This window comes from Heterocephalus glaber, unplaced genomic scaffold (assembly GCF_053883595.1).
Source record: "Heterocephalus glaber isolate CG9 unplaced genomic scaffold, H.glaber_assembly_v1.0 deba00001457, whole genome shotgun sequence".
Lineage (NCBI taxonomy): Eukaryota > Metazoa > Chordata > Mammalia > Rodentia > Bathyergidae > Heterocephalus > Heterocephalus glaber.
This window is the reverse complement of record NW_028258305.1, coordinates 38,727,922-38,740,534: the sequence shown is the minus strand read 5'-3', so window position 1 is coordinate 38,740,534 and position 12,613 is coordinate 38,727,922. Positions and strand designations below refer to the sequence as shown.

At 49.3% G+C, this 12,613-nt stretch overlaps 1 protein-coding gene across 1 annotated transcript in view; it reads right to left on the bottom strand.

Annotated features, from left to right (window-relative positions):
- Alk (ALK receptor tyrosine kinase) overlaps positions 1-12,613 on the bottom strand; it is a 703,900-nt gene that overhangs the window by 80,058 nt on the left and 611,229 nt on the right. Inside the window, exons 10-11 of the mRNA XM_004839247.4 lie at positions 2,223-2,317; positions 1,922-2,050 (exon numbers count right to left, since the gene is read on the bottom strand). Coding sequence (XP_004839304.1) covers positions 1,922-2,050; positions 2,223-2,317 — 224 coding nt within the window. The remainder of the gene's footprint in view (positions 1-1,921; positions 2,051-2,222; positions 2,318-12,613) is intronic.

The following is a 12,613-nucleotide window of genomic DNA, read 5'->3' as shown; positions in this document are numbered from 1 at the left end:
TCCTGGGAACGTAGAGGCTCTTTATTTGGTGTTCTAGAGACTTCAGGTAGCTGGAACATCTCTCAAGGATGCCCATGGGCACATTTGGCTCAATGTCTTCTCTTTTGAGGAGAGGTGGCTCAGAAGGCGGGCAAAACCCTGATCTGTAGCCACTTGCCCTGGTTGCACTCCAAGGGAGGCTGGGTCAGGGATTAGGGGGTGAAGTTACTTAGTAGGGAGGCTTGAATTTCAGCTGGAGTCATCTCTAGCTCCTTAAGCAGCTGCTTGCTTCTAATTCTATTTGGAGGTGGTGAGGGAGTCATCACTGCTTTGGAGCTGCTGTGTGATTTCATTAGTCTGAGTGGCCACTGGGCAGGCCCTTATTGATTAGCCTTTTAGGGACAGTGGGAATTATATGGCAATAAACCCAGGCTCTGGCAGCGGGCACGGCTGTTTCCTAAATGCTGGCTGCAGGGCTGCCAGCTCCTAAAATCCGAGACCCCAGCTCAAGCCTCTTCCCATCTACTAGTCAATCAATAGGTATTTCTGGAGTCCCTGCTACGTAATCAATGCTGATGGTTAGGCTGGGGCAGGGCATTTGCCACCAGGTTTTACAAAGGGGATGTTTGGCCTCTTTCTTGAATTTTTACATTTGTAAATTTCCTGCATTTATCACAAGGAAGTAATCGTTGGCCAAGAGCCATGGAGTAAGTGGAGGTGAATGATGGCGGTGGGTGACAGAAAGCGACTCTGGATAGAAAGTTAGAAGGCTGCCCCCCTCAGGTTGGATGCTTCATGAAGCACTGAAATGGATGTGGCAGTTCTCCTTGTGTGGAGAAGTGGAAAGATTTGGAAGGGGGTTCTCTTTAGGGCGAAGGGGTAAAGGAAAGGGGTGGAGTGATGAGAAAAACAACTAATTCTTTGCGTTGGTTTGGCAGCTGGATTGAAGCAGGCAGAAATCAGGAAGGGGTGTGTCAGTATTGAGACAGTTTTCCAAGGGACAGAAAAATTCCTCCAAAGACAAAACAAAACTAACATTTCATTAATAAGTGAGAGCCAGATAACTTGGAGGCAAAGCATCTAACTTTTTAAAAAAGTACTTTGTACCCAGCAGGTTTTACATTATACATAGAAAGTAGAGACATCATTTGCCTTCCTTATGTTAATAAAGACATGTTTTATAGGAAAAAAGACTGGGAGTAGACTGTGTGCTGTACACCTGCTTCTGCAGGTCACTCGTGTTTGAAGAAGCCTCACATCTCCAGGCACCAGGGCCAGCTCAGGTCGCCCTGTGGCTTGCTGCAGCGGGGCCCAGGCAGTCCTGGTCAGCTCCTCTGGGCTGGGTTTGGAGATGGATTGTAGGAGCTTTCTCCTACACGTATGGTTGACAGCCAAAAACTGAAGAAGCCTGTGTCTGAAGCAGCAAGAGCCCCCATGATAAATCCCAGCCTGGGGTTTGAAGGTCAGAACAGGTTTGGTGGGGATCCAGCCCCGGGGGCGGTGTGTTGAACTGAACGCACCCGTGATGTGGTGGCCCACTTTTATGTAACAGATAGCCTTGTCCTAGGCCCCAGCCCTCTGTGAGGAGAGGAAACCTGATGCTAAGATTCGCTTTCTTTGAAAAGTGGGGGTTTCGAGGAAGTTGGTCGAGAAAAGACTAGCAGTTTTGTCCTCCTGTTTGTGTGGATTCTGGGATTCCTCAGGTGTAGGGGGAACTCGTTCCTTTGCACAACTTCCAGTGGCTTCCATTGCTTGGGCAATGTGAGAATCGAACAGCGTCCTCTTGGGGCCCCAGGGCCAGGCTATGAACGGTGATATTCTCCCTATAGCTGACCATTTTATGCTTCAGGCATGGATCCCTACTGCACTTACAGCACATATCTTTGTTCTGTCTTTTGCAACAAGAAATGACATGGCTTAAATTTGTGAACTGAACCCTTACCTGTAGGGTCGAAGATGGGAGTCTGCCTTGGTATGTTTTCCCAGGACTTTGGCTCCTTGCTTATGTTTCTCTCAAACAGATTTCTTGATTTGGGTTCTTCAGTCTGGGGCACCTTGTCCTCCCCACTGACTGGAACAGAGAAGATCCCATGGGCTGAGTTAGGTGAGGCTCAGTGTCAGGGGGGACAGGAGTTTGTACTGGGGAGGGTGGGAGAGAAAGTCAGGCTTAGGTTAGGGAGGGGTGGTGAGGCCATGGGTTGCTGGGTTTGGAGGACGCAGTGTCAGGGGCAGGGTGCACTCACTGGTGAGGTAGCAGTCCAGACTGATGGAGATATTGTCAAAAGCCACGGTGGCTCTGGATCCTTGCCCCCACCATGCGACCATCTGCAGCCAGAACCTGTCCATGGCAAGAGGAATGCGTGTGAGGACACAAATGATGGCCTGGCTCAGAACTTCAGTTTTTACCAACCTTCCCTAACCCAAGGGCCGTGGCAAGAGGACAAGGCGACCTCTCCCTGACCTCTCTAGCAGAGCACCTCCCTTTCTGCAGGACTTTCCATCCCTCGAATGGCTGACATCTGGCCCTTAAAACCAATCTGAAGTTCGAGGCCTGACACTAGCACTCCTCGATAACTCAAGGAGGCCTCCTTCTTTGCTTTTTGGGTGAACAGGGTAGGCGCATGTGGTGAGCTTGATATTCAGCGTATGCTCACCGATAGGCCCAACGTCATCACTGAAAGATTTAAATGCTTCTGAACCAAATGATAAAGACCTGCTCTCCCTGGAGTGCTCCCTGCTGACTGCTTCAGACAATCAGAGTCTTTCTCTGGTGGCCTCTGGGTTTCCCTATTAGCCAGGAACCAAGGGGTCTCCAGCGTCCTGGCTTTTGTCTAGCAGCAGTTAAATATTCAATGATTTGACTATTACCTCTGGGCTGTTTGTAACTAACCCAGGGCCATGAAGTACTAACAGCAATGCCTTGAGATAATGCTTCTTTCCAGCTTCTTCATAGCCTTTGAGGGCCAGGTCCTAAGACTGTGACTAGGGAAAGCTTAGATTGAGATAAACAGAAAGAAATATCTTTGGTTCATTTGTTTTCTGGGAAATAACCCTCCTGGAAGGTTATCAGTCAGCCAGCTCTTTCCTGTGATAAAGCAAGGGTGTCCCGAGATACCAAAAACCTTTCCCACTCTTCAGAAATTTGTTCCAAAAAGGCCTGCAGAATAGTGTGGAGTCTCTGGTGCGGACGTGAAAATATTGAGAGGGAAGCCACGCCCATCAATTGGTGACTGGATAAAGCAGGTGAGGTATAAAGCTACTCTGCGATAAATAAGGGAGCAAGAGACATGCTATAAAATAGATGGATCTCAGAAACATTATGCTAAGTTCAAGAAGGCAGGTAGTGAAAGATCTCATTGTGAAGGATTCTGTGCATAGAAAACCTCTAGAAGGGCAAATCTGCTGAGACAGAAAGCAGATTAGTGGTTGCCTGGGGCTGGGAGTAGGAACAATATTGACTACAGACAAGTACGAGGGCTCTTTTTGGAGTGATGGAAATGTTCGAAAATTGGATTGTGGTATTCTTTGTACAATTCTATAAATTTGCCAGAAGTCATTGACTTCTATATTTAAAATGGTACATAAATTATAGCTGGATAAAGCTGCTAGGAAAAAAGAAGATAGAAATAGAGACAGAGAGGTAGAGACAGAGAGACAGAGACAGAGACAGAGGGAGACAGAGATAGAGACCAGATAACATGAGGAAAACCAAGCACTGGTGCCCTGACAGTGTGAAGAAAGCAGGGCAGGGAGAGGACAAGGGGAAGAAACAGCTGTTAGTGGAGGGAGGACGGCGCAGAAGCAGTGTGAGGGGAGAGCGTGTGCTCCCAGCGAAGGAACAAAGCTTTAGCCGGTGAGCAGACCAGAACCTGGCGGGAAGGCCCGATGCTACAGGAGCAGGTGAGCCCTGGTCACAGCGTGCAAAGGACAGACGCTGCCTTGCAGGAAAGCAGGCCTCGAAGGCAAAACTAAATTTTCCTCTGAGCAGCAGCTTTGTGATTACTCTGAACGTAACTATTTCCTAAGTCCGCGTCTTCACCCATCTTGTGAAATCTGGTCACACACAGTCCTTTGTGTGTGAAAGTCGCAACTGGGCCCACATTTGCTCTGATTAAAAGAAGAAAGGCCTGAATCTGCTGTGTCCGCTGTCAGCCAGCCTGGTCCCTTCAGGCCACATTCCCCACGTTCCCCTGATCTCTCCCCAGAGAGATGGGATCAGCAAGGAGGGGTCTGGGTTGGCTGGGTGTGGAGGAGGAGTTCTGGTTCTGTTCTGGGACACTTGGGGACGCTGGAGGAGGCCATGTGAGGGATGACAGCATGGACCTGCCCACCCTCTGAGCTCAGGCACTGAGAGGAGGTTTCATTACTGCCTGGGTGCCACTTGGCTTCATTTCAGACCCAGCTGCTCTGTGCTGGGCCCAGCTTTAGGCCAAGGGGGATTCTAAGGGAAATCAGGCAGCAGCATGGCATTCAAGCTGCTCGCCATCCAGCAGAGAGATGGTGCAGATGAAGTAGGAGAGGTGGGAGCTGTCTATCCAGGCTGACCTGGAACTTGAGATCCTCCTGCCTTAGCCTCCTGAGTTGAGTGTGCCACTGTCCCCAGATTTAAATCACCTTTGAAGGTGGGGTAGGACTCTGGGATGTGGGCGTGGGGTGGAGGCAGCATGGTGGGGAGAAGGACATGGCAGCAGGGCAGGGAGGGGCCTGTTCTGCTCAGGGGGAGGGGCGTGGAAGGAGGTGACGAAGGTGGAGCAGGTGGAGGCCTGCTGAAGAGGGACCGGCATCAGAAATGAGAGCTACCATGGGCTTCCAGGAAAACAAAACCAAAGAGCTCTTTCAGGGTAAACATGGTGGGATCAGTAAGCGGGGAGGGGAACAATGAGAGGAGGCAGGGCCCACCCCAGAGGCCCTTCCCCACCCGCACACAGTCACTGACTTGCTCCTCAGGCCTTGGCAAGAGCACAGCCCTCGCCCAGGTCTCTGCAGTGAATGTGGGCCACGGACGGGCTCTGGCTTGAGCTGTGCAGGCCCGGACGAAGCCCAGGCTGGCACTCTCACCTGGAAATCCAGGGCCCTAACACTGCTGTCGTGTTCTCCTTAAAGCAGAAATAAGCCTTAGGGACATGTTGGCAAGAGAACAGACACTTAGAGCTCCTCAGAGGGGTGAGGAGAAAGTATAGCACCGTGCACACACCTGTACTTCCAGCTACTCACAAGGCTGAGGCAGGAGGATTTCAAGTTTGAGGTCAATCTGGGCAACTTAGCAAGACTTTCTCCAAAACAGAATTTAAAAAGGGCTGGAGATGTCGCTCAGCACTCCCTGGGTTCAATCCCAGTACCAAAAACAAACAAACAAGCAAGCAAGGAAGCAAACACGAAGCCGTGTTCCCATGTGGAAGTGTCATGAAGGCGCAGCTGCCCGCTACTCTGCACTGTGGTGGGCAAGGCCCCCCCAGCAGCCCACCTTCCTCATTCTTCAGCCCCGGTCACTGTCCACTGGCTAAGGGGCCAGGTCAGATGCTCAGCAGTGCTGAGCAGTCAGCCTTCCAGGAGAACCCGTGGTGCTGAGCAGGGCAATGCCCGGTGGCTCAGGGTAGGAAGAAAACCCCTGCAGTGCCCTCCACAGGCCCTGCTTCCCCCTCCATCTGCCTTCACTTCTGTTACTGAGAGATGGGAGCTGGTTCTCAGCGGCCACTGGGCCTTTTAGCATGGCTGTGATGATGCAAACTGGGGCTGGTTTCTAAAGAGAAGTTTCTGAAGTGTTCTGCGAGGCAACGGCAGTGGCACCTGCTGTTTAAAAGCCTTTGACTGACGCTGGGAATTGCACGCATTTTGAGTCAGGAGCACTCATAACAATCAGGGGAGACTCGCTCATGTGGCACAATGGACACACATGATGCCATCTCTGTTCCATCCAGGGGCCCCACTGCCAACACTTCCCCAATGGGCCACACTTGAGAGGCTCAAGGAAGGGCCAGGTGGGATGAGGATGGGCCAAGCAGTGTGTGGGCGGATGGGATGAAGCAGAGCCGGTCTGGGGATGGGCTCTGGAGTGGTGGGTGATGCGGGGGGTACAGCAGCACCAGTCTAGGAGCTTCTTTTCAGTGGAGCACTGGCCAAGAGACCAGGTGGCCATTGGGCCCACCTAGATAGAAGGTTCTCTGCTGCGGATGGCACCTAGGACCTTCTCCTTAGGTGATGAAGAAGCTGGTCCTGGCTTTGCCTACCCTCTCCCTGCTGGAGATGGGCCAGACTTCCTCAAGTCTCTGAGGCTGGTCCAGTCACTCTGTGCGGCTGAGTTTCCCAAAGGTAGAGACGCCAAGCCACTCTGCACTGTCAGCCGTGGCATCAGCCTGAGTTCTAGCACCTCCCAGGTGGACTAGTCATTTTGGGACCCAGATAAAGCTGTAACATGCTGCAGGTAGACCACTCTGGGACTGAGGGAAAGCAGGGTCCATGCCACATTATTGCCAAGACTGCAGGGACCAGATGGTTTTAACAAACATATAAGCTACTCTGCTGCTTCAATCTGAAAGTCTTTGCTCTGGGTGGAGAAAAGGAAGCAGAGTCCCCATGGCTAGAAGAGGCTTCTTCTTCCTCTCTGTAGGCAACATGGCCAAAGACAAGGCAGAGTGAGCTCTTTGGGTTCATCCTATGCCCCACTGATCTGTGCTATCTAAACACATGATAGGTGAACCTCCTCTTTCCTGGCCGTGGAAATTTCTCTCCCTTCCCCTTAACATACCTGCTTAGCTGCTTTGGCTTCTCCAAAGTGGATACTTCTCATTGCCTAGGTTATTGTTGCTTTTTCTTGCCCGGGGGGTTTGAAGCTTGCTGCTAAACCGACTTGGCTAGAGATCTTGGTTGGAGCCTGGCTTTGCACAAAGGATGCATCCACTCTGAGTGTGTTGTTCAGCTTTACAGAGAAGCCTGTTGAAAATCGGCCCAGGAGATGTCGGGAGGTGGCCATTTGGGCAATGGGCCAGGTTTAGAGGGGCAGTTTTGGAACTGGGTGTCTCCCAGGGCCACTGGAAATGTGGACGCTGCTCATCCACAGCTCAGAAAATGTACCATCTCATCCAGGCAACAGACTGTTAATGGATGGTGAATCTAAGGCCTTATTTGCCACCCTTCCAGCCTGAGGGATAGACAAACCTAATTACGTTCATTTACTGATTTTAAGTAGCTGACAAAAAGGCATGTGTCTGAATGTGGAGTGAGGGGACAGCAATGCTTTGGAGAGGGCAGGAAAGAAGGGCTGGACAGGGTCAAGGGCATTTAACGTATGCACACTGTGTCTCAGATTCCTCCACTGGCCATTTAGTGGGCTTGGAAGGAGGGAGTGATCTGCATCCCATTTCAAAGCTGGGTCTTGTCTGAGATCTGGTTGCTTAGGATAGAACCAGCAAATACAGCTAAGAAAAAACACTTTCTCCAATTTCTGACTGCATAGTTGATTTGCTTGGCCAAAGTCACAAGCCTCGGGTCGCAGTATGCAATTCTATTAGAATTATATATTCGATGAAAAGGTTCTGCCACATCCATCCTATTATCTGAGTAATTGGCCTCAGTTACTGTCTACAGGGGAGGGGCTGAAGGACACCTTTGGATTCCTGGGGGCAGCCCTGCTTGCGTTTGATGTGATCAGGGGTGGACATGTGTGTCTTGAGTCTATGAGCCTTTGGCTCCTGCATACTAAGTGGGAATGGGCCATGTTCAAGGTCAGACTCGGGTTATCGGGAGCAACCCCCACCACATTCAGTGCCACTCTCAGAAGTCATTTACCACCTCCTGACTTGGTTTCTCCTCTGGATATGGCATCAAAAACACGGTGGATAAGATGATACAGAGCGTTCAGAGCCGCAAAGGACACAAAGATCTTTCATGGTGAGCCTGGATGCATGAAGGAGCGCGTTGTGGTTTGTGTTCAGATGTCCCCCAAAGCCCCACGCGGATGAGGTGGGACTTTCTTTTTCAGAGGTGGTTGAATCTGGAATGTGTGATGCTGGGGTTAAGGGCGCCTGGTTACTAAACCACTACACACGAGTGATTGGTTTACCTGAATGAGATAAAAGGGGCAGAAAGACGCTGTTAAACTCTCTTGTTGCTTTTGCTACCTTGTTTGTGCCATGTTGTTTCTCCTCTGTGAGGCTGTTTGCCATCCCTGTCTTGGAGCCAGCTGACTCTGGACTGAAACTTCTACAGGCTGTAACCCACATAAACCCCTTCCCTTTTAACTTCGGGTGTCGGGTATTTGTCCCAGCAATGAGAGAAAAGTAACTAACACAGAGCCCTTCTTGAAGTAAGAGGAAAAATGAGTTTGCAGGTAGGCTGAATAAACATGGAGAATCACTCAGACCCTTCCACGTTCTTGGGTTGAGGCTTCCAAGCACCAGCTTTCGATGATTACTTTTGGGGCTGAGAGCAAAAGATCCTAGCTCCCTCATGTGTCCTGGCATGTCATCACTTGGAAAAGCCTGAACAAGGAGGGTCCAGACTGCAGGGTAGGGGGTGGAAGGCTATCTCCAGCAAGTTTCTGCTTTGCTCTTTCATTCTTTCAATGTGTATCATGGCTATTGGATTCTAGTGGGGGCCCAGGGACTAGGGGGACAGGGTAAAGAAAGGAGTACCTTGCTTTCTAGAGCCCTGCTGCAGTAGGGGAGGTGCCTGTGCACAAAACTACCTGAGCCCACAGGCTTGAATATGCCAAGTCTCAGGTTGGGAGGAGAGGCACTGAAGAATTGCAGGGACCTCTCAGGAGCATCCTTTGACTTGACAAGTTATATCATTTCATATTGCAAAGTAGCAAGGGCAAGATGAGGACTCAGGTCTCAGCTTCACAGGCCATGTTTGCTTCCATTCCTTGCAGAACCACCTAACTAGTTTAATCATACCTAGCCTCACACATACTCTACCCTGGGGCTGTGGAGGATTATCTAGAGGTAGAAAGTACACATCCATTCTTCACAGAGACTAGGCTGACTGCTTATTTCTCAGGACACACAGACATTCACTCCAAACACTGGCCCCTCCTCTGACACTGTCTCTCTGTGTTGACCGTGGCTTGGGGAGCTGAAGTGGTCCCAGAGATGGTAGCCACCCAACAGTGAGAAGGCCCGTGAAAAGGGTGGTTCCTAGCTCCCTTTTCCCCGAAAAAGACATAGCTACAAGGGTGAATTAGCAGTCTCTTCTGCTTGGAGGGGACTGAGTTTCAAATAGCAGAGTGAAGACTGAGCTAGGTACTTGGTGTGACACAGGGCAAGTCATTGAAGCTTTATGTATGCCAACTTGATTTTTTTTTTTTTGGTACCGGGGATCGAACTCGGGTCCTTGCGCTTGCGCAGCAGGCAGCGAAACCACTGAGCTAAATCCCCGGCCCTGCCAACTTGATTTTTACAAATCTGTATAACATGGGTATTTTCACATTAGAAACTTTTCTTTAGCATGGAAGAATCGGCTTCATTGTTCCTGTTTCATTTTTTATTAGAAGGCAGTGTTACAAATTATATATTGTCCTATGCCTTGTAGTAAAGATTACTGAGCCCCTGTTATGTGTCAGATGCTTGTGCCGAAGCTAGGTGCATAGTGACAATAAGACATGGACCTTGCCTTTGAGGATTTCAATTAATCATATAATTATATTATCCACTGACTAGGGGATTTCTGAGCTTCCTTTTAGTCCTGGTCTCTATACAGCTACAGCCTATACAAGCTGGGAAAACAATGAGTCTCAGTAGTGAAAGAGCAAGAAAGGCTTCGAAGAACTGAATGTCTAGGAGAAAGGCAGAGCTGTGGACAGAAGAGCCACTCAGGAGTGGGTGTGCTGTTAGGCACCATGCTGAAAGGGTGGGTGGGACGCCAGTCAGGTGGCCGGAAGCCCAGGTACGGGACTCAGGTGGAAATGAAGATGTGCGAGTCGTCTGCATGAAAGTGTGGTGGAAGTCATGTTGATGAGGCTCCAGGGGGACAGCGCATGTAGAATTAGACGGTGCTTTGCTTCAGATATCAGAAGCTCAATTAACCCATAAATTCTATTCTCTATGGAAAAGGAACTGAGAATACAGGGCTACAGTTTTAGAGGCATTCAGAGTTTTGAATAACATAGGTATCTGTTGATGTGTAAGCCAAGCTGTGGACGTTACTGAAAAAATCTTGAGCAGATCCAGGCTGTTATTCTAAAGGAGTTCACTTAGTGCCATTTTGAGTGACTGCCTCATAAGCCAGGCTCACAGGGCTGATCTGTCTCAGTTCTTTGCACTCTTGATTGTAGAGACTTAGCAATCAAAAGCAACAGCTTGTCCCAAACGTCACAGTAAATCAGTGTTAGAAATAGGATTTAAAGCTCAGAATTGCTAATCTACTCCTTGCTCCAATGATCTGGGATATTTTCTGAGAAAGAAACAGGGCCCGATCCTTCCAGAGTTATGCATGTTTGATTTGTACATATCGATGGCTGATTGCACACTGCGTACTGAGCCACTGGCCACAGCTCTTCCCCTGCTCTTGGAGAGCTGAACCCAGGCTGTCCTGGTCCAGTGGTGCTGCTTGGAAGGCTGCAGAGGGACAGGCCTCTTCTCCACTGACTCTCCTCCTTCTGAGCTCCACTTTGATGCTCTAGTCATTTCACATTTGTCCCTCACACGAGTTCCATGCTCTGGTTACTCACTGTCTGGCCCATCTCTGGGCTCAGTGGCTTTTCATTACTCACAGTCCAAATCCCAAACTCGTGGCCCAGTACCCACACTCACTTTCTACCAGATAGGCTGCCCAGGATTCTCCGATACACCTAGTTGGCTATTTTTGAGCTCACAGAAAACAGCCTTGCTAAGCCTCTGCTTGCCCTGATGGCCTTCTTTGAAATGCCCTTGTCCCTTGCATATTTCTCCAAGACCTAAACTTTTCTCCAGGAATGGCTTACTAGCCCATTTCCCCCTGTAAGGGTTTGCTGTGGTACTGGGAGGTCACTGAACCATCCAAACACTGGTCATGTTCTTCAAAACCCTGCACTGGGCTGGGGATTTAGCTCAGTGGTTTCGCCGCCTGCTGCACAAGCGCAAGGACCTGGGTTCGATCCCCGGTACCAAAAAAAAAAAAAAAAAAAAAGACCCTGCATGATGCTAGTGTGTTCCTGTTTGCCTCAGTGCATGTGCCCTCTGCTCTTCCTGGTGTTTAAGCCCCGTGACTTAGCCAGTGGCTGGTCATACCCCTTTCTATCCTCATGCTTGATGGAGACTTAATATATGTTTGCTGACAATGTGTCAGCCAATGACCTCTCCAGACACTCCTTGATTCCCTGTATTACTCACAAGAGACCTGGACCTGACATTTATGTCAGACTTCTAAATGTGGCTGCACATCAAAGTCACCTGGGAACATTTTCAAAATGGAGATTCCTGAGCCAAATATGTGATCTACTAAATCAGAATCTGTGTATGGGGCCCAGGACTCTGGGGAAAGAAAAGGAAAAGAATTTCCTAGTTGATCAGGATGTTCAGTCAGATTTACGAACCATTGTCCTGTGTATCTTGATAATTTAAGCCTTTTCAAATGTATTTGTTTATTTGTTTTTGTTTTTAGAAAAGAAGTTCAGTGAGAGAAATTCTGGGGTGATTTCTGCCAGAAAATAAGATTTTGTTGCATCATAACATTTTGGGAATGAAACATTCATACCTCAGAATAGATTCTGGAATTGATTTCAGCCTTGAATTATGAGGCTTTGTGGAGAAGAAGCTTGATCAATGGTCAGAGTTGCTAAATGAGGAAGCAGCATTTTCAAGTGACCCTGATAGATGCCCACAGATGAGAGCTGTATTTCTTGGCTTAACGTCTCATTTCTTTCATCTAACCCACTTCTCTTATTTGGGTACACAGCTAGACTAAATTCTCCAGCATCCTTTGCAGTATGCCTGACCACGTGCCTGAGATCTAGCCAATGAAGAGGGAGCAGATGTTATAACTCCTAAAAACCTTCCAATGCCAAAACACCATGCTCTTTCTCCACTGGCTGGCTGGATGCAAAGAATTCTGAGGCTGAGAAAAGGGTGGAGCCATAGGGTGGAAGGAGCTTGGGTCCCTAAATGACCAGGTAGAAGGCCCTTTACTAACCAGTACACTCTTATTTCACATAAGCAAGAAATATATTTCTTTCCCTTTTTTTTTTTTTTGGTACCGGGGATCAAACTTGGGTCCTTGCGCTTTCGAGGCAGGCGGCAGAAAGACTGAGCTAAATCCCTGGGCCCTTATATTTCATTTTTATACAGCTCTGAGGATTGGAGGTTTACTGCCACTTCAGGTAGTGTTACCCCAACTAACACAGTATGCGGCACAAGACTGGGCCTTCAGGTATGTTCAATGCACCTGGCATGGCTGGGTTAGCAACTAACGCAATTGTGGGGTGGAGGTGATGGGTAACTTTCACCCTGGGTGGCTGTAGGACTCCACAGTACCCTTCCCTTACAGCTGCAGCCTTCTCCTCACTGCACTCTCTGACACTAGTCTAAGACTAGGGCCTGCTGGCAAGCCAGCCAGGCAGCACTGAAATGGATGTAGCTTTCCCGTGTAAATCTGCTGTACTCACAGGCTTCAGGGTCACTGAGAAGGTTCCTGACATGCTGTGGAGGCCTGGACCCCTTTT